This window comes from Hypomesus transpacificus, chromosome 23, assembly GCF_021917145.1.
Source record: "Hypomesus transpacificus isolate Combined female chromosome 23, fHypTra1, whole genome shotgun sequence".
NCBI classification, from domain to species: domain Eukaryota; kingdom Metazoa; phylum Chordata; class Actinopteri; order Osmeriformes; family Osmeridae; genus Hypomesus; species Hypomesus transpacificus.
In genome coordinates this window covers 13,388,736-13,415,631 of record NC_061082.1, presented here as the reverse complement: position 1 = coordinate 13,415,631, position 26,896 = coordinate 13,388,736, and the positions used below count along the sequence as shown (strand labels likewise).

Genomic DNA, 26,896 nt, shown 5'->3' with positions numbered 1-26,896 from the left:
GTTTCAATCTCAGGGGATCTATACTCAAGAAGAGTCCTCTAAAGTCCTCTAGAGTGTCCTCTAACCTCTAGGGGAGCGATTCCCTGTGTGACATGTTAACTTGTGATACCAGACGAATTGATGCCATTTTGAATGAATTAATAAAACGTTTTTGTTCTGCTCCTCCTACAAAATGTATCAAATATTCACCAACTTTAACACAGATTATCTTCAGACCACAATCACATTGACATATCAAAATACAACTGAATTACAGCTGTTTAAACTTGGGACAAATCTGACAACCGCTTGCCACAGTAAAAAATTCCTTATATTTTTACGCAGTCACTGAAATCTGATTTCCAGCACTGAGAATAGCTCACTAGGACAAATTGGTGTCCTTGCAACGTCAACGTCAGAGGTTCAAATCCAGCCAAAGCTGACAAGCTTGTCATGTCTCTGATTCTCTGTTTAGCGTGACTATAAGCCACTGCAAAAGAAGCCAGGTAAACCGCAGTCACTAGATGTCGAAAGTTTCTTCTTGGTCATCTGACCTTCTTGGCCACCACATTGCTGCTTGCAGCTATATTTAGGGTTCCTCCGGTAGGAGGGAACCTATTGATATCATTGGTATTCTTCTTCTTATTAGGTTCCTCCGGTAGGAGGGAACCTATTGTTATTGTTGGTATTCTTATTATTTGGTTTCTCCGGTAGGAGGGAACCTATTGTTATTGTTGGTATTCTTCTTATTATTATTATTTTTCTTCTCCTTGCGCCCCAATATCTCAAAAAGTCCCTTGTCATAAATTTTCTAATTTGGCACATTGATACTACATCCAAGTGGGTACCCCCACACCAAATATGGGCCACATCGGACCATAGGGGGCGCCACAGGCCATGCCCAAAAGTCCAATTTTCAAAGTGATTGCATTTCCACCCCATTGCTCCAATTCTTCTGAAACTTGGTGTGCATGACTCATTTTTCATGAGGAACAAAAAAGCCTCAAAGACCCATAAGGTCCGCCGTGATGGATTTCCCTGTACAGTGATAATTTTGGAAAACCTTTAAAATTCCTCTTCTCTTGAACCAAAGGTCTAATTGACTTGAAATTTGGTACAGATATGTATCATTGACGTATTTAGAAATGTTACTTAAGGCAATTGAATCAAGTACAAAATGGCTGAAAGGGGTGTATTTATGTAAATGTCCACATTGCCTCAATATGTTTGTGTCAGTAAATCAAATGTATTTTTTAAGTATCGTTCAAACCTAATAGGCTTTAAGATGACATGCCTCTGAAGTACCATGCAAAGTTTTACCTTGATATGTCAAAATATGACTGAATTACAGGTGTTTGAACTTGGACCAAATCTGATAATGCTCGCCATTGGAGAAACAGCTTATTTGATTAACCAGTTATTGAACTTTGTGGATTCCATGCCTGGGAATGGTTCAATTGGCTGAGATGTTGTGCTGGTACACAAAGGGTTGTAGGTTCAAAACCAGTCAGAGGCATAGTTTTTTACTTTTTATTCTGACAAAACGGTTTCTTGTCTTCCGATAAATCCTCCGGTTGTAAAACATAGCAATGTGTGTTTATTTGAGCCCATCACAACACTCCAATCATCTGTTAAGCGAGACTGTGTAAACCACTGTAAAACAAGCCAGGTTCACCACAGTAGCTAGCTACTTGTAGTCTACGCATGGTAGAGATAACGCTAATGGTTATCGCTAATGAAGTAAATTGATTGTTCAGGTGGATCCCTTGTCTGTTGCACAAATTCATTTCAGTAACCTAAGCCAGGACACATCCCCACTGATGCTAGGCATGATTTGAAATTCCCTTCCATGACAAGTTGTGGCACTCCAAACAACCTTTTAAAAAACTATAAGTAAGTTATTCCTTACAGCAGCAACCCAGTCATCCCATTGTCCCATTTTCATAGGAAATGTACAAGCAGTTTCAACTTTGGCTGAATCTAACAACACTTACCACAGGAGAAACAGCTTACTTTTTATACAGTAACTGAACAAGACAATAGTCAACATTGAGAATAGCTCAATGGACTGGGATGTTGACCTTTTAAGTGTAAGGCCGTAGGTTGGAATCCAGCCATGTCTTTTGGCCTGTCATAATTGTGATTATCTGTTTAGTTCAACAGGAGGACATCATTTTGAAGTACCACAAACAATTTCACCTTGGTATGTCAAAATATAATTGAATTAGAGCAGTTTCAACGTTGGCTGAATCTAACAACGCTTACCACAGGAGAAACAGCTTACTTTTTTATACCGTTACTGAACATGACACTATTCAACACTGAGAATAGCTCAATGGATGGTGACCTGTAAAGTATAAGGTAGTAGGTTGGAATCCAGCCATTATCTTTTGTCCTGTCATCATTTGTATGTTTCTAATCTGTTTAGGTAAACAAGATGATATCATTCAAATCAAATTTATTTGTATAGCCCTTTTTACACGCAAGCATGTCACAGAGGGCTTCACATGCGCCCATAGAACTGCCCCTCAACCAACCTAAACCCTCAAGGAAGACAAGGAAAAACTACCAGAAAAACTCCCAACGGGAGAAAAAATGGAAGAAACCTTGGGAGGAGCAATTCAGAGAGGGATCCCCTCCTCCAGAGACGGTTGGTAGGAGAGAGGAGCAGAACACAAGCTAAACATAGTCATACAGTGTCAATGGATTTTGAACACCAAAATCCATTGTTTGGCTTTATAGCCGTTGGATGGGACCGGGAAACTCGCTGTTGGCCGTCATGGAGACTGTATTCCGGTTGACGACCTGGTCCAGCGTTGGTAGACCGACGACCAGGCAGGTCCTGACAGCTCAAACCCTCCACACCACAGGGAATGTGTGGGGGGGGGAAAGAGAGAGGAGAGCAGGGATTAGAGAATGCCAGGAGCAGCTAACAGTTACAGTCATAATAGAATGAGACCCCCACCGGTCAAGTGTAGACTAGTGCAGCAATTTAACAGAGTTAAAAGGGTATTTGATGCAGCCCCACACACCAAGACAGCGGCAGCCCCCCTCGGTTGGAACATGAAACTTGTTCCAGGGGAAATAACTCTAAAATAGGTTATACTTATACGAATAAGGATGAAAACAACCAGTCCTCCGTTGTCTCCAACGAGTAACAAAAACAATATACAGTAACGGAACTACAACAGTAACAATATACAGTAACAGGTTTACTTTATTTGTAACATCTAGATGGGCAATGTGAACATAAGCTATAATTATAATTTAAAAGTTACATGTGATACACACATAGGCAAACGCACACCCCAGGTTTACATAGAAAATACACACATACTTACCTTTAACAATCATAGAATTGACTAAACAAGAACGTTTTTAATCTAGTTTTAAATGTCGAAACAGTATCAGCCTCCTTAATTGAGACAGGTAATTTGTTTCAGAGAAGAGGTGCTCTATATGAGAACGCCCTACCTCCAGCTGTTTTTTTCTTAACTTTGGGTATTACCAGATAGCCGGCATCTTGAGATCTTAGAGTCCTTGTGGGGCAATAGGGTGCAAGGAGACCGGAGAGGTACAGTGGTGCCAATCCTTGCAGAGATTTGTAAGTTTGAAATAAACTTTGCAATCAGCTCTGGCTTGGATAGGGAACCAGTGTAAAGAGATAAGTGTAACCCACTTCAAGGTATGTACACGTCTGGACCTCTAGGTTCATAGGAGCTGAGAGTATAGCAATAACCAGATGGACACCGACAATTGTAATTAAATGTAACTTTAGTTGAGCAATATTACAATACTGCACAATACAACCTATGGGCCCAAATAAGCAATAAAATAAACTGTCCTTTGTTCCTTACGGAAAATGTTCCTTTGCGACGTGGATCAATGTTCAAGTCAGTAAGTCGGGGGAAATAGTCAAAAGTCAGTGAATGTATCCACAGTAGGCTCTTGTTGGTGTCGGTCAATGGGACTGACACAATCCTACCACAGGATCCGTTGAATGGGTGGTCAAAGCTCAGGATTCAACTGGGAGGCTCGCCATCAATGGATCATCTCGGCATCAACCTTGTTGCTTGTCCAAGGCTGGAAGCAAGTTTTTTCCAAGTTCTCAAAAAAAGACCTGACCTGTATTTGCAAAACAGGTGTTATAGTACAGAATCTCAGATGCAATTGCAATTAGGCTCAATAGAATCATTGAAGATTCAATAAAGGTGTTGTACAACATAAATGTATCTTCTCAAGTTGAAACATAACTAAACAAGGTTAAACAACAATTAACTACAGTTACTTCCAAAATAAATGTCTAATTTGGCCAAAATATATCATTTTAACCCATAGTGGTTTCAATTAAATGTAATTATGTAAACACAATTTACCAATGCATTCACGTATTTATGAAGAACACATTAACTTGTACAGTAACAATGCATAACCCATATTTTCTTATCTGCATTGTCTCACTTTGTAACCCTTTTTAACATACGATTTTAGATTACAAATAAAATAAACGAAATACATTGTTTAACTAACAATTCACAGCTTTGCTGTTTTTACCCATTTTAAATAACTTAAAACTACAATTCTTCCTTCAATTGCTTATTACCTTAACCCAATCACGCTTAGCGAGTGTGACTAGTTTTAATTAGCAGTGTAATATATCCATATTGCACTTATTTTAATGACTGTGCTTATCACCATTAATTTCCTATTCAATATCAAATAATTCAGTAACATACATCCTTTCACAATGAACTTAAAATGTGCAAAATACCCAAATGATTAGCTAGCGTGACCACGGCATGGGCATCTCAATACGTACAGTCAATGAGAACATGTGAGTGCTAGCTTACCAAGAAGGATTATCTCAGAAGTGATTAAAGAAAAATAAAAGTGCTTCATCGACGGTTCTTCCACCTCTAAACAGGAGCCATATCATACAAAATCATCAACTCACACATTTGTCATTTTCAAGACATTAGATTCTGGTTTCATACTTGTTTCTAACTTTTTCAATTAACACGTGCAAGTAGAAGCAGTGCTCCATGCGACAATGAGAAAGGTGAAACTATCTGTGTCTCTGCATACTACTTCCTGTTATCCGTCAAAATAAACTTCAGTTTTTCAAAATAAAACCATTAATGTAGAAAACGTAAATAAAACAATATATAACATATTATGTTAATATAACATACATAAAATACAATTGAACCTTTTAACCAGGTGGGTTACATAAGAGTAGATGTTATATGATCAAACTTTCTTGTTTTAGTCAATAGTCTAGCAGCAGCATTTTGCATCCGCTGTAAAAATTTTAGGTAGGTAATTGGGATGCCAGAGAACAACACATTGCAGTAGTCCAATTGCGACGTAACAAAAGCATGTATTAGTTTTTCAGCATCATTCTTTTAGAGGAATTTTCGTATTTTGGCAATATTACGTAGATGGAAAAATGCGGTTCTGGTGATTTGCTTAATATGGTACTCAAACGAAAGGTCTGGGTCCAATGTGACTCCTAGATTTTTTATCAGCTGGCTTTGAGATACTTTGACGCCGTCTAAGTCTAAGGTCAGATTGGATAAATTATATCTGTATTTTTTAGGGCCGAAAATTTGAACCTCGGTTTTATCCGAATTAAGAAGAAGGAAATTTGCTGTCATCCAAGTTCTCAACCCGGAAACACATTTTTCCATAGCATGTGGAAATTCTCCAGGCTTTAAAGACATGTATAGCTGAGTATCATCTGCATAACAGTGAAAATTTACCCCAGAGCTTCTAATTATGTTTCCTAAAGGCAACATATAGAGTGAAAATAACAGAGGGCCTAGGACTGAACCTTGTGGTACTCCATATTTTACAGTGGAGCTCCTGGATGAGCAGCCATCATAGTGGACATATTGTGATCTATCAGATAGATAGGATCTAAACCACTGAAGTGAAGTACCAGAAATCCCAACATAGTTCTCCATACGTTCCAGGAGAATCTCATGATCCACAGTGTCAAAAGCTGCACTTAGGTCAAGAAGAACCAGGACAGAGATAGAGCCCGCGTCAGAGGCTAATAATAGATCATTGACTACCTTAGCTAATGCAGTTTCAGTGCTGTGGTGAAGACGAAATCCAGACTGGAGAGGTTCATAAAGCTGATTTGAGGAGAGTGCTCAGTGTGCTGTTGTGCCACAGCTTTTTCAAAAATTTTGGAGAGAAATGGCAAATTTGAAATTGGCCTGTAGTTGTTAAGACAACCTTGATCCAGGTTTGTTTTTTTGAGAAGGGGCTTAATAATAGCTTGTTTGAAATCGTCAGGGACTTGTCCAGTTACAATAGATTCATTAATAATACTAAGCATGGGTGGTCCAATAATAGGGAGAAGTTCTCTACAAAGTTTGGCAGGGGGGGGATCGAGAAGGCAGCTAGTGGGTTTCGAGGAGTCTATCAGCTCGATGAACGCTTCCATAGAAATAGGGTTAAAGTGAGTGAGAGCCTCAACATGCAGCATGCAAGGTATAGAGGAAAAATCAGTGTTGATGGCCACTCCTCCAGGACTAGTCTGTAGTTTGTCCCTTATTGCATAGATTTTTTGGTCAAAGAAATCCAAGAAATCATTGGGAGAGAGATCTGAACCAACACAGAGTGTACTTTTCTTAGTGAGTTTTGCAACGGTATCAAATAGGAACTTAGTGTTGTGTTTGTTCTTACTTAGAGAACTTAGAGAAATGTCGGTTTAGGCTTCATTATATTTTGTGGCAAAACGTAAAAATAACGGTAGCTGACTAGCTAGCTACAGTCACAAACATCACTAACGTCGCAACATCACATACCTACACGCAATTACCTACAGTAGAACAGCAGGGGCCTAATTTATAAACGTTGTGTACGCATAAAAAAAATGCATACGCCAGTTTGTGTGCAAATTTCAGGATTTATAAAAAACTAACTTCACATGAGAATGTGAGGTCCTACACACACACTGTGACCCATGCGTATGCACACAACTTTGAGAAATGGGAAACTGCGACTCCAATGGCAGCAGGATGAAACTCGAGACAAGCCTTCAAGTTGATAGCTAACATTGCGAAAAAGAAATTGAAATATAACCTCTTACAAGATAGATATGAAGAGTTGCCTGGAGTGCACGCACAAAAAACATTATTTCCGATATATACAAACTCAGAAATCTGTTTTTGCAATAGAACCCCTCGGTTAATCGGGAATAATATGTTGACTTTGCTTTACAAAAGTGTTGAAGAAATCACTGAATATAATAAATGACATGTTTAGGATCACTAAGTACTCACAATTTGTTCTTGTTTACCTAAGGTTCCAGTTTAGTTGTGGGCGCGTCATGCGTGATGTGATTTGCATCACGGTGCAGCCGGTTTTCTAATTGCGTGGGGCAACTAGCTGTAATTTTGTAATCTAGGCTGTGTCTGTACAAGGTACGATCCCATCGCCCCTCCTAATCAAGTAGTGAATCGGCAGTGTAGTACTTTAAGTACCTTTAAATATGATGTTTCACAAGTAGTGACAATGAAAATGATCGTGCCTTCTCGTCAATCTGTCATTTATTTCCGTGTTGATTGTGAATTGGTAAATATTTACGGAATTTGAATGAATGTTGTCTAGCCCTTCAATCTTTCAGCAAAATGTAATTTATCATAAAGAATGTCACACATGTTGAGGGTTAGACTGCATTTGATCTATAAATGCTTAGCCCGACATAATCAACATTCTATTGTCGGCTAACAATGATCACATCGTCAAAAGTATAAACACACGGATATGGAAGCAAATCAGTGACATAATGTTTTGAATTTTAAAAGGCATTGAATACTTAATATTGAAATTTAAACAATACCAAATTCACATTTGAATTTATTTAAATGTAAAAAAAAATCTGATGCAAAAATTCAAGGCTCGGAAATTCAGGTTGCTCACATACGAACAGTACATTTTAGATCCCCAAAATTCAATACCAAAAGATTCTTGACAATCTATTTTAACTTAATGCCTTTTTTTGGGTTGTATAGCCTTTTTTCACTCTGGCAGGGGGACTGCCAACGGAAACCCTTTTGGCTATAATTGGGTGCATTTACATTTTAATGTTCATAAATGTACACTGTCCCTCTTGATCAAATACATTGAATTGAAATCGAAATTTCGAATGGTAAAATTGAAGCCCAAAAATGTTTGGCCTATCAAATTTGTCCCGAAATTTTTTTGGGCGAAAAAATTCTGATTGCAACATCCGGGATACCAAGGATAGGTAGAGCAATTGAGCCTCAATGCAAGATATTAACACATTGGACTCACCAAAGCATGGTTGTTTTCCTTGGTAGTCATCATGCGTTTTTTCTTCTCTATTGCTCTATTGCTCAACCTGTTTTCCTGCATTCCAAGGCTGCGATTCTCTTTTCTATCAACAGATGTCGCAAGGTTTAATACATAGTGTATAAATATACCCAATATGTATAGTTTATACATATATATAGCCTATATATATAATTATGTGCATAATGATAACAATAATTTAATTATACAAAGTGAGTTTGTTTAACAAACATTTAGACAATGGTATAAGAGATGTTCCATTATTTTAGAGTGGCAACAATAATTGGTAACCCTTCCTTTTACAGTCCATTAAGTACTAGGTATTTACGTAGAAAGTAAAGGGTATGTTTTGTGTTTTATTGGGTATTACGGATTGGTACCAAGGGGGTAAATACCTAGCTAATTCGAAGTATTTACCCATTAACTAAATACTAACGTGCTGGTCATTACTGGGTATGTTTTCTGTTTTATTGGGTATTACCAATTGGTACTAAGGTGGTAAATACGGAGATAATTCGAAGTAATTACCCATTAACTAATTACTAGCATGCTGGTTATTACTGGGTAATTTTCTCTGGTCCTAATTAGGTAAAGACAGTAGACGAAATCTTTACCTGGAAACTTATAAATATTACTATTTAAATACCGCTGGTAGTAAGTTTGTAACTATGGGAGATATATATGGTAAATTATAATGTGTTATTGGGTAAATACCACTGCTACTAGGTAGGTAAAGACGGCCAAGCTCCAGCAGACTTACGATAAAATACTTTACAATTACCCTGTAACCCTAAGGTTAATGTCGGTAACAGTCCACATCTAATGAGACGTGAGAATATAAGATAGTACTTTTCCAATAAAATACCTTTTCAGATACATTTATCGATGATGGCCTCATTTACTTGGCTGGTATACCTACCTCCGCGGGAAGAGTTTTCCTCTACTATCATGGTAAATGTTCTTGGATACTGGGTATGTTCTTGGACTATTTACTCAGTAAGTAATCTAAAACTGGACTGTAAAAGGAAGCCGTGTTTGTTTCCATGGTGTTACAGGTTCTTACCATATCCTTTGTAAGCGAATACCACTTTGTCAATGTTACCCTTAGTACGAACTTGTACTATACGCTCCAAGGCGATACCTGGTAAAACATGGCTATGTACTCAGTAAGTAATCTGAAACTGGACTGTAAAAGGAAGCCGTGTTTGTTTCCATGGTGTTACAAGGTTCTTACCATATTCTTTGTAAGCAAATACCACTTTGTCAATGTTACCCTTAGTATGAACTTGTACTATACGTTCCAAGGCGATACCAGGTAAAACATGGCTATGTACTCAGTAAGTAATCTGAAACTGGACTGTAAAAGGAAGCTGTGTTTGTTTCCATGGTGTTACAAGGTTCTTACCATATTCTTTGTAAGCAAATACCACTTTGTCAATGTTACCCTTAGTATGAACTTGTACTATACGTTCCAAGGCGATACCAAGTAAAACATGGCTATGTACTCAGTAAGTAATCTGAAACTGGACTGTAAAAGGAAGCCGTGTTTGTTTCCATGGTGTTACCTGGCTCTTACCATATTCTTTGTAAGCGAATACCACTTTGTCAATGTTACCCTTAGTATGAACTTGTAATATAAGTTCCAAGGCGATATTAGGTAAAACATGGCTATGTACTCAGTAAGTAATCTGAAACTGGACTATAAAAGAAAGCCGTGTTTGTTTCCATGGTGTTACCTGGCTCTTACCGTATTCTTTGTAAGCGAATACCACTTTGTCAATGTTACCCTTAGTATGAACTTGTAATATAAGTTCCAAGGCGATACTAGGTAAAACATGGCTATGTACTAAGTAAGTAATCTGAAACTGGACTGTAAAAGAAAGCCGTGTTTGTTTCCATGGTGTTACCAGGTTCTTACCATATTCTTTCTAAGTGAATAACATTTTGTCAATGTTACCCTTAGAATTAACTTGTACTACAAGTTCCAAGGCGATACCAGGTCTGTATCATGGTCAATTTGATCCCTAACAGCGCTATAAGTAGGGAAATGTGTCTTGGAGTTTCTAGTGTTAACGTAGGCTAAAGACTCAAATCAAGTTACCGTCAACATTCCAAGCATTTATAATGCTTACACAGCTCTTTCATCACCTGAAGAATAGGCCTCCTTTAGCTTTCTAAGATCTAAGATGTAGAACACTAATTTATTGTAACTCACTTGATTCATTTATAACTCTTGATATTTCAGAATTGCATGAATTTGTTGTGTATCCGCTTTACAAAACATAGGCTACTTCATTTTACCATTACAATTATTGTTGCGCTTACCTGTCTACACATAAATAGCTATGTAGTGAAGCAAATGCACTTCGTAGATTTCAATTAAATTTGACATAATTTAAATTTTAATTACATACTTGTGCAAAGGAGCCCTTGCGACATCTGCTGATGGAAAAGCAAATTGAAGCCTTCAAAGACGGAAATGACCAAATTCTCAAGACAAATAGCTTTAAACTTCCCGCTGTGATTTTGAAAAAATATAAATACTGGATGATGAAACACTCAGGATCCTGAAATTTGATTGAGTGCCAAAATGTATATATTTTTCTCTTCACTGCGGTGAAATGACCGGCACTCTGCGCTTCTAATGATTAACTCAAAAACAATCACACCCTGCCTGAAGGCATGAAAAGGTCTAGAATTTTTGAAGGGGGATTTCGGGAGCATTCCAGGTTTACCAACATTCAGATACACGTATCTTCTTCAACTATTTTTATTTTTCAATGTATGACACATCATTTGAAAGCTTACAATCTACTTTTACAATCTGTAATTAAGGGAGAAATGACCTTGGTCGACATTGGCCCCTTTTCACCAGAGCATGTCACATATTATCCACTGCCTGTTATAGGCTACACTGCCCGTCTTGTCTTTCTGAAAGTTGTTAAATTAGGCATCAACTACATCAACATGTAGGCTAACATCAAGTAAGCCAATAGCCTACAATTTGCTAACGAAATATTGCTGCAAGCAGCAATTAATAGGGCAAACGCAAAATGCAAAATGATGATGTAAACAAGCAAGGAGAAACTTATAAAAAGATATTAGTTTTTTCTTATTGCTTTTTCTTCTGCTCCAAATCATTTTGATAACCTTCATGGCACTGTGGCAAAGGCGTATGCCGAGTTTTGGAATTATAAGCTAATGCGTCCATTAAATATATCATTTGACAACAAAATTGCAAATTGTCGATGGGAAAATATGATTTTCTCGTCTTGGTATGCCACATATAATCAGAAGTGTCTAATCTTGTGATTTTGTGTCAAACTGTTCAGAAGTTATAAGCAAAAAAAGTACTTATTTATTTTCTTCTGACCAGTAGGTGGCACTATGCCGAGACTGCACAGGGACCCTCAAGTCATGGTTCTGATGACACTTACCAAGTTTCATCTAAATACGATAAAGCGTTGTAGAGGTTTAGCCTCACTTCCACATTGGCATGCTCTTTGTCAAAATTGTTTGCACATTATTCGAGAACGGTTCAACTAATCAACTAGAATTTAATAATGTTTTGTCGGCATGGTCTGAAGATGATCTGATTCGATTTTCATGAAAATCTGAGAAACGGCCTAGGACAGTGGTTCCCAACCCCGGTCCTCGGGACCCCCTGTCCTGCATATTTTAGATGTTTCCCTGCTCCAACACACCTGATTCAAATGATGGTCGTTAACAGGTTTCTGCAGAGCTGGATAACAACATTACATTACATTTACATTACATTTCTGCATTTAGCAGACGCTTTTATCCAAAGCGACTTCCAAGAGAGAGCTTTACAAAAGAGCATAGGTCACTGATCATAACAACGAGGTAGTCCCAAACATTGCAAGCAGCCAAAACATGACGCATACATTGTGAAAAAACTAAACAAGTGCCAAAAGGGAAGAGCCATAAGAGCATGCAGTTATACAAGTTACAAATTAAAACAGCATGAACCACAAAAAAGTGCAGGACTGTACCTGTAGAAGAACAATCCACAGTAAAATATTTCACAGCGATTACAAGACTTAACTTAGTTATAACTAACCTACAAGAGCAACAAGTCACTCAATAAGAGTCATTGTGATCCTGGAGGAAACTAACATCAGGTCCAGCCAAGCATTCCAAAGTGCCGTTGTACTCCCAGAACAAGTGCGTCTTGAGCCTTTTCTTGAAGGTGGGGAGACAGTCAGTGTCCCTGATGGAGGTGGGGAGCTGGTTCCACCATTGGGGGGCCAGGCAGGAGAAGAGCTTGTGTTGGGACCGGGCAGTCTTGAGCGGTGGGACCACCAGGCGGTTGTCTGAAGAAGACCGTAGGTGACGGGTGGGGGTGTAAGGTTGCAGGAGAGACTTGATGTAGTCGGGTGCAGTCCCATTCACTGCTCGGAAGGTTAGTACCAGGGTCTTGAATCTGATACGGGCGTTGATGGGTAGCCAGTGGAGAGAGATGAGGAGCGGGAGCGTGGGAGCGTCTGAGTAAATTGTAGACCAGGCGGGCCGCTGCGTTCTGAATCCTCTGAAGAGGGCGGGTTGCACATGCTGGGAGAGCAACGAATTGCAGTAGTCCAACTTGGAGAGGACCAGTGCTTGGACTAGCAGCTGGGTGGAGTGCTCAGACAGGTATCTCCTGATCTTCCGGATGTTGTAGAGGGTGAATCTACAAGACCGGGAGACTGCGGCAATGTGGGCCGTGAGGGAGAGCTCGTCATCCATGGTAACCCCAAGGTTCCTGGCAGAGGATGAAGGGGTCACCGTCGCAGATCCCAGGGTGATTGACAGATTGTGGGAGATGGAGGGTTTAGCCGGGATGATGAGAAGTTCTGTTTTGGCGAGGTTCAGCTGGAGGTGGTGCTCGGTCATCCAGGCAGAGATGTCTGTGAGGCAGGCCTCAATCCTAGCTGAGATCCCTGGATCAGTCGGGGGGAACGACAGGTACAGCTGCGTGTCGTCAGCGTAGCAGTGGTAAGAGAAGCCATTGGAGGTGATGATTGGTCCAGTCTAAGTGAGGTGGTGTACAGAGAGAAGAGGAGGGGTCCAAGGACGGAGCCCTGTGGGACACCAGTGGAGAACTGGCGAGGGCCTGACAGTTTGTCTCCCCAGGAGACCTGGTAGGATCTTCCCGACAGGTAGGATGAGATCCAATGGAGTGCAGTGCCAGTGATGCCCATCTCAGAAAGTCTGGAGAGCAGGATCTGGTGGTTAACCGTGTCAAACGCCGCAGAAAGGTCCAGCAGAATGATGCCGGATGACCTGGAAGCCGCTCTGGCAGACTGGAGGGCAGTGGTGACTGAAAGAAGGGCAGTCTCTGTGGAGTGGCCAGTCTTGAAGCCCGATTGGTTGGGGTCAAGCAGGTTGTTCTGAGAGAGAAAATAAGACAGTTGGTTAGATACAGCACGTTCAATTGTTTTTGAAAAGAAGGGTAGCAGTGATACCGGTCTGTAGTTCTGGAGGATGGCAGGGTTAAGGGAGGGTTTTTTGAGTAGAGGGGTAACTCTGGCCTGTTTGAAGGCAGAGGGAAAGGTGCCAGAGGTAAGAGAGGAGTTTAGGACATGGAGAAGAAAAGTTATGATGGAGGGGGAGATGCTTTGAAAGAGAGGGGAGGGGATAGGGCGACCCATTCATTCATTTTGAATCAGGTGTGTTGGAGCAGGGAAACATCTAAAACATGCAGGACAGGAGGTCCCGAGAACCAGGGTTGGCAACCACTGGCCTAGGAGGAGTTAGAAGAAGTAGGGTTTTTTTTTTATTCTAAATGGCGGTCCAATCAAATCGTCTTGATCCAAGGAATCAAGCTTCGCTGCTTGGCCCCTAATTACACATGGTTCTCATTTTTTTTTTCATTTAATTTTGTTTATTCATTTCATTCTCATACTTGGATTTAATAAATGAAGAACATTTCATGTTTTGCCAGTATAACTAGATCTAATTAGATCATTGAATGTTTATGATGTTGTATTCATTCACTCTATGTGTGTGCTTTGTAATGTATTGGCACTTCACAATCCCCAGGAGAGTGCTCAATCATCTAATTTCAGAGAAGTCACGGAAGAATGAATACATTTCTACTATATTGGCCCAAACGGGCAATCTGTTTTTTTGCTTCCCTCTGGAAAATTTGTGTCAAACATACATTTTGTACCCCCCCACCCCTCCCTTCAGTGAAGCGCATTGGGTTGCCTTCTGGTATGAAATGTGCTATATAAATAAAGTTTGATTTGGTTTGATTTATGATGTCCCTGTGTTTATACTTTTGATTGAGGACAACAACGCAATCTTGTCAGCCGACTTTAAAATGTTGATAATGTTGGGATATAGACCAACTGCAGTCTAACCTGCAAAGTGTTTGACATCCTTTAGCTAATAAATTACATTTTGCGGAAAGATTCAAGGGATAGACATCAAACGCTCTAATGAAATAATCACTGAATAACAACACAGAAATAAATGACAGATTGACGATGGCACGTACATTTTCCGACCGTGCCTTTGCTCGATGCCAGAAGCGCCATCTAGCGACCATTACTTGTCAGTAACAACGTCCCTGTCTGAAGACTAACGGTGCGTGTCCACTACAGCGGAGCAGGCGGCGCATTGGCGTTGGCTTCCAATTCATTTTCAATGAAACTGGGCGTTGACGCTCGCGTAGGGCATTGTTTCGTTGAAAATGAATTGGAAGCCGACGCGTCACCCGTGGACAAGCACCGTAACGGTACGTGTCCACTCCAGCGTTTTTTTACGCTCTGCACCGCTTGCCTTCCCACAGTACACCACGCTCCGGGGCGTTACAGAGTTGTAGTTCTCTAAGGTCATTGTTGTAGTCATGGCCAAGCGTGCAGACTTGGGTTCATGTACTCACAATATCGATCAAACATTGTTGTTACATTATAGGTAGTTATAATTATTATAATTATAAGTATAATGCATTATTGTCTTGGTATACATCCCAAGTCTTCATGAGTCTTTACAAGTATAACTATATATACTGTATATACTGCATTATTACCGAATTGTAAGGTATTACGAGGACACATTCCAGTAATGTTACATAATACGTTACACATTTGGACTTTACATAAAGTGGTACCGTAATGTTTTACTGACATCAATTGTGTGGGATGTTTTTGCATATTTTCAGACCTGCTCCCTGCCACTAGTGGTCATCTCCAACGTGAGCCAGCTGCCAGGTGGATGGGCCTCGGTCATGTGGTACAACCTACTGACCAATGAACCCAGGGTAAGCTGTCACCTGTTGTTGCATTTGGTAGAAATGAATGGTTTCAACATTTGTATCTTGTTGCTGTGATGCCCCTTATTTTTGAAACATTTTGTTGCACAGTTTAGGAAACGTTTACGTTTTGTGGCGAAAAGGACAGCTAACGGTATGTTTCTTGCTAGCCACAGCTAGCATATGATGTCACAATCCGGCACACGATAGCAACAATGCCTACTATTGTAACGGCTTAATGCCGCTGTTAATTAAGTCTGGAAGAGCGTAGTTTCTTGTGTATGCAGTGATCTACGGTGGCCCTGAAGTGCAAATCACAACAGTAAATCATAAAACAACACGGCAAATAGGAAAAGATTTCAACAAATCATAAAACACAATGGCAAATAGGAAAACACGACAGTTAATAGGAAAGCATGTCAGCAAATATGAAAACACTTCAACAAATCATAAAACACAACAATATTAACTTCTACCGGAAAAGGTAGGGCCTGTCTAGCAGAGGACGGACCCTCCTGATTGGACAGATGGACTGTCTGTCTTTAAACAGGAAGGAGAGGTGAAAAACACGGAAAAACTCATATTTTGAAAACATGAATACTCCCGAAGATACTTTCGTTATTTTTAAGAATTATGTTGATGAATTTTCGGAATGACAGTTTGCCATTTTGTCTTAACATGACACATAGCGCTGTCTGTTGAAGCGTTTTTCTCATATTACTGATGCATTTTTGTTACCTCCATTTCCAAACTGCGTGCACATTTAGGAAATTATATTTGATTTATGAACGATAGTTTAAAACTTTATTAACTTTTGACAAAGTAATTTCATTTAAATAAAATTGTTATGCTTGATTTGTTAATTGTGCTCACTTTTGGGCTTAGGAGGCAATACAGTAGGCTACTCCCCCCCCCCCCCTTAAACATAAAGTAATATCTTAGGAAATCAAATATAATTCTAATATTACTATTATTTACTTTTTCTGCCATTTTGACAACCGTAGTAGTTGGTTAATCTGTTGTGTAGCTAGAGCTAACAGTATATTAGATGTGATAGAACATTAGCAAAACTGAATTTTAAAATGATGGTTTCTATTTATTAGTATGATTACTGCTAATATTATCTTGCTAGTAGCTAGTTGTTAATATTACCAACAAACTAAACTAGCCACTGTAAAGTTGGGCTAGATGGAGCTAACATAACGTCAACTAGTTGATGTTAGCGCTACTTAGATATAGTAATACTATTAGCAGTTCTAATAGTTCTAGCTAGATAATGACAACATATTACTAGCCAGCTACTTATTTATAATCAACGAACAGGGACATCTTTACATTAGGGGCCTGGTGCCCCACCAGATGTTAGTGTGGAGCAGTGCACATATGGTATTATTTATTTACATTTACATTTATTCATTTAGCAGACGCTTTTATCCAAAGCGACTTCCAAGAGAGAGCTTACAAAAGAGCATAGGTCACTGATCATAACAACGTGATAGTCCCAAACATTGCAAGTAGCCAAAACATGAAGCATACATTGTGAAAAGCTAAACAAGTGCCAAAGGGAAGACCCATAAGAGCATGCAGTTATACAAGTTACAAATTAAACAACATGAACCACAAAAGTGCAGGACTGTACCTGTAGAAGAACAATCCACAGTAAAATATTTCACAGCGAGTACAAGACTTAACTTCGTTATATCTAACCTAAAAGAGCAACAAGTCACTCAATAAGAGTCATTGTGATCCTGGAGGAAACTAACTAACAAGTCCAGCCAAGCATTCTTAAGTGCCGTTGTACTCCCGGAACAAGTGCATCTTGAGCCTTTTCTTGAAGGTGGGGAGACAGTCAGTGTCCCTGATGAAGGTGGGGAGCTGGTTCCACCATTGGGGGGCCAGGCAGGAGAAGAGCTTGTGTTGGGACCGGGCAGTCTTGAGCGGTGGGACCACCAGGCGGTTGTCTGAAGAAGACCGTAGGTGACGGGTGGGGGTGTAAGGCTGCAGGAGAGACTTGATGTAGACGGGTGCAGTCCCGTTCACTGCTCGGAAGGTCAGTACCAGGGTCTTGAATCTGATACGGGCGTTGATGGGTAGCCAGTGGAGAGAGATGAGGAGCGGGGTAACATGGTAGCGTCTGGGTAGATTGTAGACCAGGCGGGCCGCTGCGTTCTGAATCCTCTGGAGAGGGCGGGTTGCACATGCTGGGAGACCAGCGAGCATCGAGTTGCAGTAGTCCAACTTGGAGAGGACCAGTGCTTGGACTAGCAGCTGGGTGGAGTGCTCAGACAGGTATCTCCTGATCTTCCGGATGTTGTAGAGGGTGAATCTACAAGACCGGGAGACTGCGGCGATGTGGGCCATGAGGGAGAGCTCGTCATCCATGGTAACCCCAAGGTTCCTGGCAGAGGATGAGGGGGTCACCGTCGCAGATCCCAGGGTGATTGACAGATCGTGGGAGATGGAGGGTTTAGCCGGGATGATGAGAAGTTCTGTTTTGGCGAGGTTCAGCTGGAGGTGGTGCTCGGTCATCCAGGCGGAGATGTCTGCGAGGCAGGCCTCAATCCTAGCTGAGATCCCCGGATCGGTCGGGGGGGAACGACAGGTACAGCTGGGTGTCGTCAGCGTAGCAGTGGTAGGAGAAGCCATGGGAGGTGATGATTAGTCCAAGTGAGGTGGTGTACAGAGAGAAGAGGAGGGGTCCAAGGACGGAGCCCTGTGGGACACCGGTGGAGAGCTGGTGGGGGTCTGACAGTTTGCCTTCCCAGGAGACCTGGTAGGATCTTCCCGAGAGGTAGGATGAGATCCACTGGAGTGCAGTGCCAGTGATGCCCATCTCAGAAAGTCTGTAGAGCAGGATCTGGTGGTTAATCGTGTCAAACGCTGCAGAAAGGTCTGGCAGAATGATGACGGATGACCTCGAAGCCGCTCTGGCAGACTGGAGGGCAGTGGTGACTGAAAGGAGGGCAGTCTCTGTGGAGTGGCCGGTCTTGAAGCCCGATTGGTTGGGGTCAAGCAGGTTGTTCTGAGAGAGAAAGTTAGACAGTTGGTTAGATACAGCACGTTCAATAGTTTTAGAAAAGAAGGGTAGCAGTGATACCGGTCTGTAGTTCTGGAGGACAGCAGGGTTAAGGGAGGGTTTTTTGAGTAGAGGGGTAACTCTGGCCTGTTTGAAGGCAGAGGGGAAGGTGCCAGAGGTAAGAGAGGAGTTTAGGACATGGAGCAGAAAGGTTATGATAGAGGGGGAGATGGTTTGAAAGAGAGGGGAGGGGACAGGATCAAGGGGGCAGGAGGTGGGGCGATGAGAGAGAATGAGGTCAGAGAGCTCTGACTCGGACAGGGGAGAGAAAGAGTTTAGACATTTAGTTGGGTCAGTCATGAAAGGTGAGGGGGTAGGAAAGGTGGGTTTAGGGAACCGACTGCTAATGTCAGAGACTTTTTCCTCAAAGAAGGAGGAGAAGTCGTCTGCTGTCAGGGTGGAGGGCGGGGGTGGGGGAGGTGGGTTAAGAAGGGTGGAGAAGGTAGAGAAAAGTTTGTGGGGGTTTGAAGCAGAGTTAATTTTGTTAAGAAAGTAGAGGGTTTTAGCAGCAGTTATGTGAGAAGAGAAGGATTTAAGGAGGGAGTGATACTTATCAAGGTCCAGACCGTCTTTGGACTTGCGCCATCTCCTCTCCGCTGCTCGAAGGGTGGACCGCTCTTCACGAATAACATCCGTAAGCCACGGGCAGGAGGGAGAAGATCGTGCAGGCCTGGTTGACAGGGGACAGAGAGAGTCAAGTGATGCAGTTATTTAGTATCTTTTTTTCTTCTTTATTTAATCTGTAAGTATTTGCAATTAACATTGTTGTGCATTGATTACATATGAATACCGATACATTCCAAAATTGTCTCTGTAGTTCTAGCTACCTATAGTACTTCTCTGTGCAGGTTTAGCCAAGTGAGCATTTCAAAAAAACACTGTGGGCAGGTGCAACGTGCTTTCAATAATGAGCTGTGGGGCACAATCATTATGGCCCCATAGCCAATGAAACATAATAAAATGACATACGTCAAGACGTTAACGTGGTATGTACTTTCTCCCTAACTAGTTGCCAAATTCATAACTGTCATCCTTGATCATTCACAGTTACCGTATGTTGGCCAGCCACTATTACAATTATGAATCGAGTCGACAATTTATTAGGCAAAAACATTTAGATTAAACATTTGGGACCACACCAGCCAGAGGATTTTTATATCCTTCAGTCTGGAGAGTGAACAAAAAAAAACACTCCTTCAATCCAGAGTGGTTCAAGAGGAAAAAATGGCTAAGGGCTAGTGAAGCTTAAAAAAGTACTTTTCTGCTTTCTTTGCGGCAGGTAAAAATGGACTATGTTGGGGTGGTCATGTCGTTTGCGGAAGCATTGTCTAATTCTGTAATATTGAACTTGTGTTTATCTTGATATGTGTGTTGTTGGCCTGGGTAGTTTGGTTGCTCACCCTGGGGGTGAAGGTTACCTAGCTGGATGGATACTCTACAAAAACCTTTTTAAATGCGATTTGAACAGCATCTGATGCCAATAAATGAGTAAAAGCACATTAGGTTGTTTTTATATTGTGGGACCACCAGGCGGTTGTCTGAAGAAGACCGTAGGTGACGGTTGGGGGTGTAAGGTTGCAGGAGAGACTTGATGTAGTTGGGTGCAGTCTTGTTCACTGCTCGGAAGGTCAGTACCTCTGCACTTGCGATTCCATCGCTCTGGACTGCGTTTCCCGAATGCATCGTAAGACTAAATTGATACTCTTGAACTCTTGAAAGCGCATAGATTAGCCTACACCTTACGAGCATGTTTGGGAAACGCATGTAAGAAATATAGATGGTTTCGTTTTTTGCTCGATAATTGCTACGATCCATCGTTATTGGGAAACGCAGCCCTGATCCCCATTTTCCCAAGTTTGAAATTTTTCCGACACGCAGTTCGCTTCTTAAGCATTTCCAGGCACCAACCGTAACCAAGAATACGCGTTCTTTTCAAGCCATTTGTAATTGAACTTTCATTTTCCCATGTTTCTAAGTTGAGTGGCTGTATTACCTGTATTGCCGATGCTTTACGTCATCAAATCAAATTTATTTGTATAGCCCTTTTTACACGCAAGCATGTCACAGAGGGCTTCACATACGCCCATAGAACTGCCCCTCAACCAACCTAAACCCTCAATGAAGACAAGGAAAAACTCCCAGAAAAACTCCCAATGGGAGAAAAAATGGAAGAAACCTTGGGAGGAGCAATTCAGAGAGGGATCCCCTCCTCCAGAGACGGTTGGTAGGAGAGAGGAGCAGAACACAAGCTAAACACAGTCATACAGTGTCAATGGGTTTTGAAACACCAAAACACATTGTTCGCCTTTATAGACGTTGGATCAAAATCTGCGCAGTAGGCTACGCTCTGACCTTACCATAGATAACGTAATGCATATAGGCTACAAAAAAAATATTCAACCTGGCAGAACAGATTGCCTGCATTTTCACAGTGACATGACTCAAAAAAATGCAAGTCCAAAATCCAATCTGAATTTAAGACAATTTAATACTTTTTAAGGCCTTATTTTTTGGAAAAGTGATTTAAGACTTTTTAAGGACCCGCGGCCACTATTAAAAGTTATCTTTAAAAGTTCCCTCTGCAAATGAAACACACCATGTCAGTGCTCAATCAGCTCAGTTTAAACTAGGCAAAAAAAATCTTAGCATAAATTGCCTTCTGGTGGTTGTGTTAGTCAACTCTCTTCATTTGTAATCTATCCCTTTACATGTCGAAACTTAATTTCGTACATGTGATACACATGTCCACAATTTGTTTAGTTGTAAAATGATCCTTATCTGTGAGATTTAGTTACTCTTGCTGGCTTCATAAACAAAAACAAAAAATATATATATATTAATAATAACATCCTTAATATTCTCTTCTTCTCTGATGTAACAGAATATGGGGTTCTTTGGCAGCCCTCCCCGTGCTAGTTGGAACCAGCTATCTGAGGCCCTCGGCTGGCAGTTCTGTACCTTTACTGGACGAGGTCTTAACAAGGAACAGTTAAATATGCTTGGAGAAAAACTCTTTGGTATGCTTAGCTGATTGCACAATTCAGACTACAACATATGCAACATGTGTATACCACTGTCTTGGGTTGTTACTATCACAGTATGAGCATTGGGAAGTATTACTGACAGTGATTGTAACAGCAATAATAACATTTTTATTTGTAAGAGTAATAAAGCTTAATAACGTATTAATGGATTACTTTTAATCTACAATTATAAAGACTTTGACTATTGAGACTGTGTCTATGTGTATTGTATGCCTTCTTTACCCCTTGAAAAGAGATTCTCAGTGTGTCTATCACAATGTCTTTGCTCTCAACCCTAAGTCAACTAAACTGGATCTTAGCTATATAATTACAACAGCAGCAGATGGGATATGGGTTATTATTAAGGTTAAAAGCTATTGTCACTCTTTGCTTTGAGTAATAATAATTGTATCAATGAAGTAAAAAATAGTAGAAATAAATACAATGATGATTTATCTTTCTACTTTTCATATTTCATACTTTAGGTCAGCAAGTCTCTCACAGTGACTGTCAGGTGTCCTGGTCCAAGTTCTGCAAAGTATGTTTTTGTAGTTTCAGCCTTCTTTTGTAAAATACTAGATATACCTAATAATGTGTTATAAAAAAATTCAAGAGTGCACATAATACATTTTTGGTCTGTTTTACAGGAGAATATTCTGGGTAAACCATTCAGTTTTTGGATGTGGTTGGATTCTATCCTGGAGCTTATCAAGAAGCATCTTCTTCCGATCTGGAATGACAAGTGAGACTCCAAGTGTGCCAAACTTAAAATCTCGTATTTATTTACGCCTAGCTAAAATGCTTCTGGACTGAACATCACTTTTTCTCTGAGTTGGGATACAGCACTGTCTAAAACCATGTAGTTTACCATGCCGCACTTTGGACAACAAGCTCACTGTAACGCATCACAGGAGACAGGAGTAGACCCAAGCGCAGAGCGCAGATTTATTTGCTGGAGTAGGCTAGTCGTATCCAGTATTCAGGCAGGAGGTCAAAATCCAGAAGCAGGTAGAGAAGCGAATGTACCGACAAGGATCAGGCAGGAGGGAACGAGGTCTGGAACAAACAAGGATTGTCAACAAGAGGCCAAACAGGAAATCAGAACAACGCTCAGAATGTAACGGTAAACTACACAAGACTTTGCAAGGAACACAAGGGATTCAGGGGTATATATACAGACCAGCTTGATGGGTAACCAGATACAGGTGTGTAGGGATAAGTGGGCAACTCTATCCAAGGAGTGGGTGTGCACAACAGATAGGCAGAAACAGAATGGAACAAACCAACTAGACAGTAAACGGGGGGAATTAGGGGTCCAGATTTGAAGGCCTCAGTACTCAGGGGAAGAGGAGCATTGGATCGTGACACACTGCCACTTCTTTAGTGTGGTACAGAAGAGGAGTGCTCCTCCTTCAAAAACCACAGTAAAGCAGCTCTTCAGCCAAAATGCTGTTGTCTATTATATGTTGTAACATGTTATTTGCATGTTCCCTCTCCCATTAAAGATCCCATGACATGCTGTTTTTGGATGCTTTTATATAGGCCTTAGTGGACCCTAATACTGTACCTGAAGTTTCTTTTCTGAAATTCAGCCTTGGTGCAGAATTACAGCCACTACAAGCAGTTCCACAATGAGCTTTCCTCAGGACGTGCTGTTTCTGTGTCTGTAGCTTTAAATGCAATGAGGAAGAAAGAGGCGGGGCTCACTTCCATGCTTCGGACCTTTGCAAGCCATGATGTCTCGAGGAAAACCAATATTGCACTTGCACGGCCGAAACTCATTTTCTCATTGGTGGGCCAAATTCTCTGTGCGGGCAAAGCAGAGAAAGGGGAGGTAACCTTAGATTATTTGACGTCATAAAACCAGCATTTTCAAAAATGAGCGTTTTTCCTTTCATTTTGTCCAAAGCGGAGAAGAATACTCAGGGCTTGGTTTACAACTATCAACATTTGTAGCCACTGGGGGACCAAAGGAAGGCTAGGGGAACTCATATTAATGTTAAATAACCTCCTAAAGTGAACATTTCATGTCATGGGACCTTGGGACAGAAAGACAGTTTTGCGTTCATTATGGGAGTATAGCTTGCAATATTATCTTGGAATTTTATACTGGCGGTTCAAACCTCAGACGTTTTGGATACATTTTTGACATCTCCTATGATTATTTCAGATGTTATAGCCTTACTAACCCTAACTACAAGAACGTAATTTCCCTAAATTAGTCCTAATGGACTTGACATTCCAACAAATGTCAAAGCATTGATTTAGCTAAAATCCTACAATTGTATATGTGATTATTCATTAATAATGGGTGACTTTGCTCTCTATAGTTACATCATGGGTTTTGTGAGTAAGGAAACAGAGAGGGCCTTGTTAAAGGATAAGGAACCTGGAACTTTCCTGCTACGCTTCAGCGAGAGCCACTTGGGCGGCATCACTTTCACCTGGGTGGAGCACAATGATAATGGTAGGGCCTGCCTATCTTGTCAATTCCCTGATGATTAATTGAGAAGGAAAAAGTAGATTGAAAGTACCCAACAAAGTTTATTGCAACTGTGCCTTTTGGGCACTTTTACCACCTTGGTTGGTACAAATGACAACTAAATGCTCATTGTGTGTGTCTGCAGGGGAGGCCAAGTTCATTTCAGTTGAGCCATACACAAAAAACCGACTCAGTGCATTGCCGTTTGCTGACATCATCCGCAACTACAAGGTCATGGTTGATGGGGTAGTGCCTGAGAACCCATTGAAGTTTCTTTACCCCGACATCCCCAAAGACGAGGCATTTGGCCGGCATTATAATAGCCAGCAAAGCAAAGGCAAGATGTCGTCTGTGACTCAGTTTAAAATTACAGCTTCTGTAAGCATTTTAAATGTTGACATTTGTTATTAAAAGTCCACATTGTGGTTTCTTGCAGTCTTTCCATACATACCATCAATGTTGGTCCCCATGTCCACTTTGGAGTGAGTACACAATTTATCTTGAAACTATACATTTTTTGTGGATTTACTGTCTATATGCTACGGACATGCAATGTGAAGTGATTTGTGGTGATAATAATGTATGATAATGGTATACCAGTATTAAGATTCATAATAGTTCGGAGTGCTTGTTAAATGTTTGGTTGACAGTGTATTTTTCTCATTTGGGTCACTTTGGCTCTATGAAAAACTATTAGGCTTAGATAATATGTTGTGTTTGGTGCAGTTTATTCTATTGTAATTGTCCTAGCCCTAATCCCAGCAGTGCACTGCCCATCTGCTCATCCCCTGAACCTCCTATGACACCAGGAATGTTTGACATGCTCAACCAGCAACTGAGGCCCTTTGAGATTGAGACTGCTGTGAGTATTTCACCCTTTATCCACCCCCATTATACCCAATAAGTCATTGCAGAAAGCCTATGCAACACATAAGGGAAAAAATACACCTAAAGAAAACTGAAAGATGGAAACTCAAAAAGCTTGAACAGAGAAACATCCTGATAGGACTCCCTCTGCATTGGTTTTATTTCAACACATTCTAAAGGTTAAGACTGCACAATTAGCCAATGTATGAAGTCTTTCCTAAGGCTTTAATAAGGGTGTTTCTTGTTCATAATCAAACTGTTCTTAACTACACACTTGTAAATAGTGATGGCAATGCCAATCTTAAGCAAATTTGTGCTCTGGTTATGGCTAGGGTAAGGTTTAGTCAAAAAATGCAACACTTCCCTTGTTACACAACAATTGTTACTTTTAACACACACAGTAGTCTGAAACTAGATCAAAATGAAGTTAAAACATAAAAGGAAGTTAGGATAATAAATATTCTTCCAAAGCCAATACAATTTGGTGATCCAAATTGTACACCCCTTTGAGTTTATACATCTTTCTCTCTGTTCATATGGGGTATTCTTTGTAAATTGTGAAGAAACACGTCTCTTTCAACTATTTAGAATTCAGGTTTTAAATCAGTTACACTCCTCTCAACAACATTTAAATTTAAGATGAACACATTTGTAAATACATCTTCAAACTTATAAAATAACTTCGAAACTAGCGATGACCGCATTTGAATGACTAATGAATGATGTACCGTGTCCAGGGCTGGACTTTCGGCGGTGGGGGCCCCTGGGCTTGGGTCAATTTTCGGGCCCTACCAACCATAGGCTTACATGACTTTGAATAGAACAAAATGATACACAAGCTATATGTATTTACAGCTGCACGATTCTGGATAAATTAAGAATAAAATAGAGATCACGATTCTGAACAAACAACTAAACGAAATAACATAATTTATGTTAATTGCTGAAGTCTATTTAAAATGTTTAATTAATCTGAATTATATCATGGTCTGGGTGAATACTCGATTCTGATTGGCTGCAGGGGTGGACACCCCTGTAGCCAATCAGCCAAGTAGTTCCAGCAAAATGTTAACCGTTCAAAATTATTGAGGGACAATGACATGGCTAGATAGCTGGCTAGTCTTGATGTTAAACATACTGTCAAATTATAATTACTGTTTGGAGAATATATCAACTTTGATGCGATCGTCTTACATCCATTTGCTATTCAACTCGCTACACATGCTGCAGCCGTACTGTACCATCGTACTAGTATGTGGCCGATACCTTGTTCGTGAAAATCTTGATTTTGATTTGGGGACAATGACATGGCTTGTTAGCTAGGTAGTCTTCTTGTCAAACATATTGTCAAATTATATTTACTGTTTGTCAACCGTACATAATGTTCTTGTCTATGAATCTTAGCTTTCTGGCTAATAGCTCAGTCCTCCGCTGCACGTGAACGGGCGGGGCCCCCTACAGGACGGGGCCCATGGGCTGTAGCCAAGTCAAGCCCATGGTAAGTCCGGCCCTGACCGTGTCACTAACAACTCGGACATAAATTTGTCTGACTCCTACTTCTATTTTTCTTCCAGATGAATTCACCATACCCAGAGTAACACACATTGACTGAAATACAAACATCTCTCTTCTCTCAGAGATGTTCTGGTTTATTACACAATTCCCACAAACAAAATCAGATTTTCTTAACATGGAATGGTTAAGGGAAGGATTCAGAAAACAATTGGATTTCTTTTAGATGTAAGGGCATTGCTTCTTTTTTTTTTTTACTGGAGCCCAGTTTCCCAAACTATTTAACGAAACACCATTATGTTGAATGTCAAAATATTGCCCCAATATGATCTTGAAAGCCTGTCAGGCGTGTCAGAAAGGTGAATCAGAAA

General features: G+C 40.6%; 1 protein-coding gene and 1 long non-coding RNA gene across 13 annotated transcripts in view; one reads left to right on the top strand and one right to left on the bottom strand.

Moving 5' to 3' along the window:
* Positions 1 to 26,896, top strand: part of stat4 (signal transducer and activator of transcription 4) — a 114,954-nt gene that overhangs the window by 67,177 nt on the left and 20,881 nt on the right. For 5 of the 12 annotated variants that reach the window (XM_047046730.1, XM_047046741.1, XM_047046731.1 and 2 more), the window contains 8 exons: positions 15,476 to 15,574; positions 21,523 to 21,658; positions 22,150 to 22,202; positions 22,312 to 22,406; positions 23,995 to 24,131; positions 24,292 to 24,483; positions 24,583 to 24,628; positions 24,897 to 25,008. In XM_047046730.1, the coding sequence (XP_046902686.1) occupies positions 15,476 to 15,574; positions 21,523 to 21,658; positions 22,150 to 22,202; positions 22,312 to 22,406; positions 23,995 to 24,131; positions 24,292 to 24,483; positions 24,583 to 24,628; positions 24,897 to 25,008 (870 nt within the window). The other 7 variants (XM_047046732.1, XM_047046735.1, XM_047046740.1 and 4 more) reach the window with 6 other exon arrangements.
* Positions 3,736 to 5,148, bottom strand: LOC124485260. Its single transcript, XR_006958048.1, has 2 exons — positions 4,830 to 5,148; positions 3,736 to 4,104 (listed from the first exon to the last, which is right to left on the bottom strand). It is a non-coding gene; the product is annotated as an uncharacterized LOC124485260 (long non-coding RNA).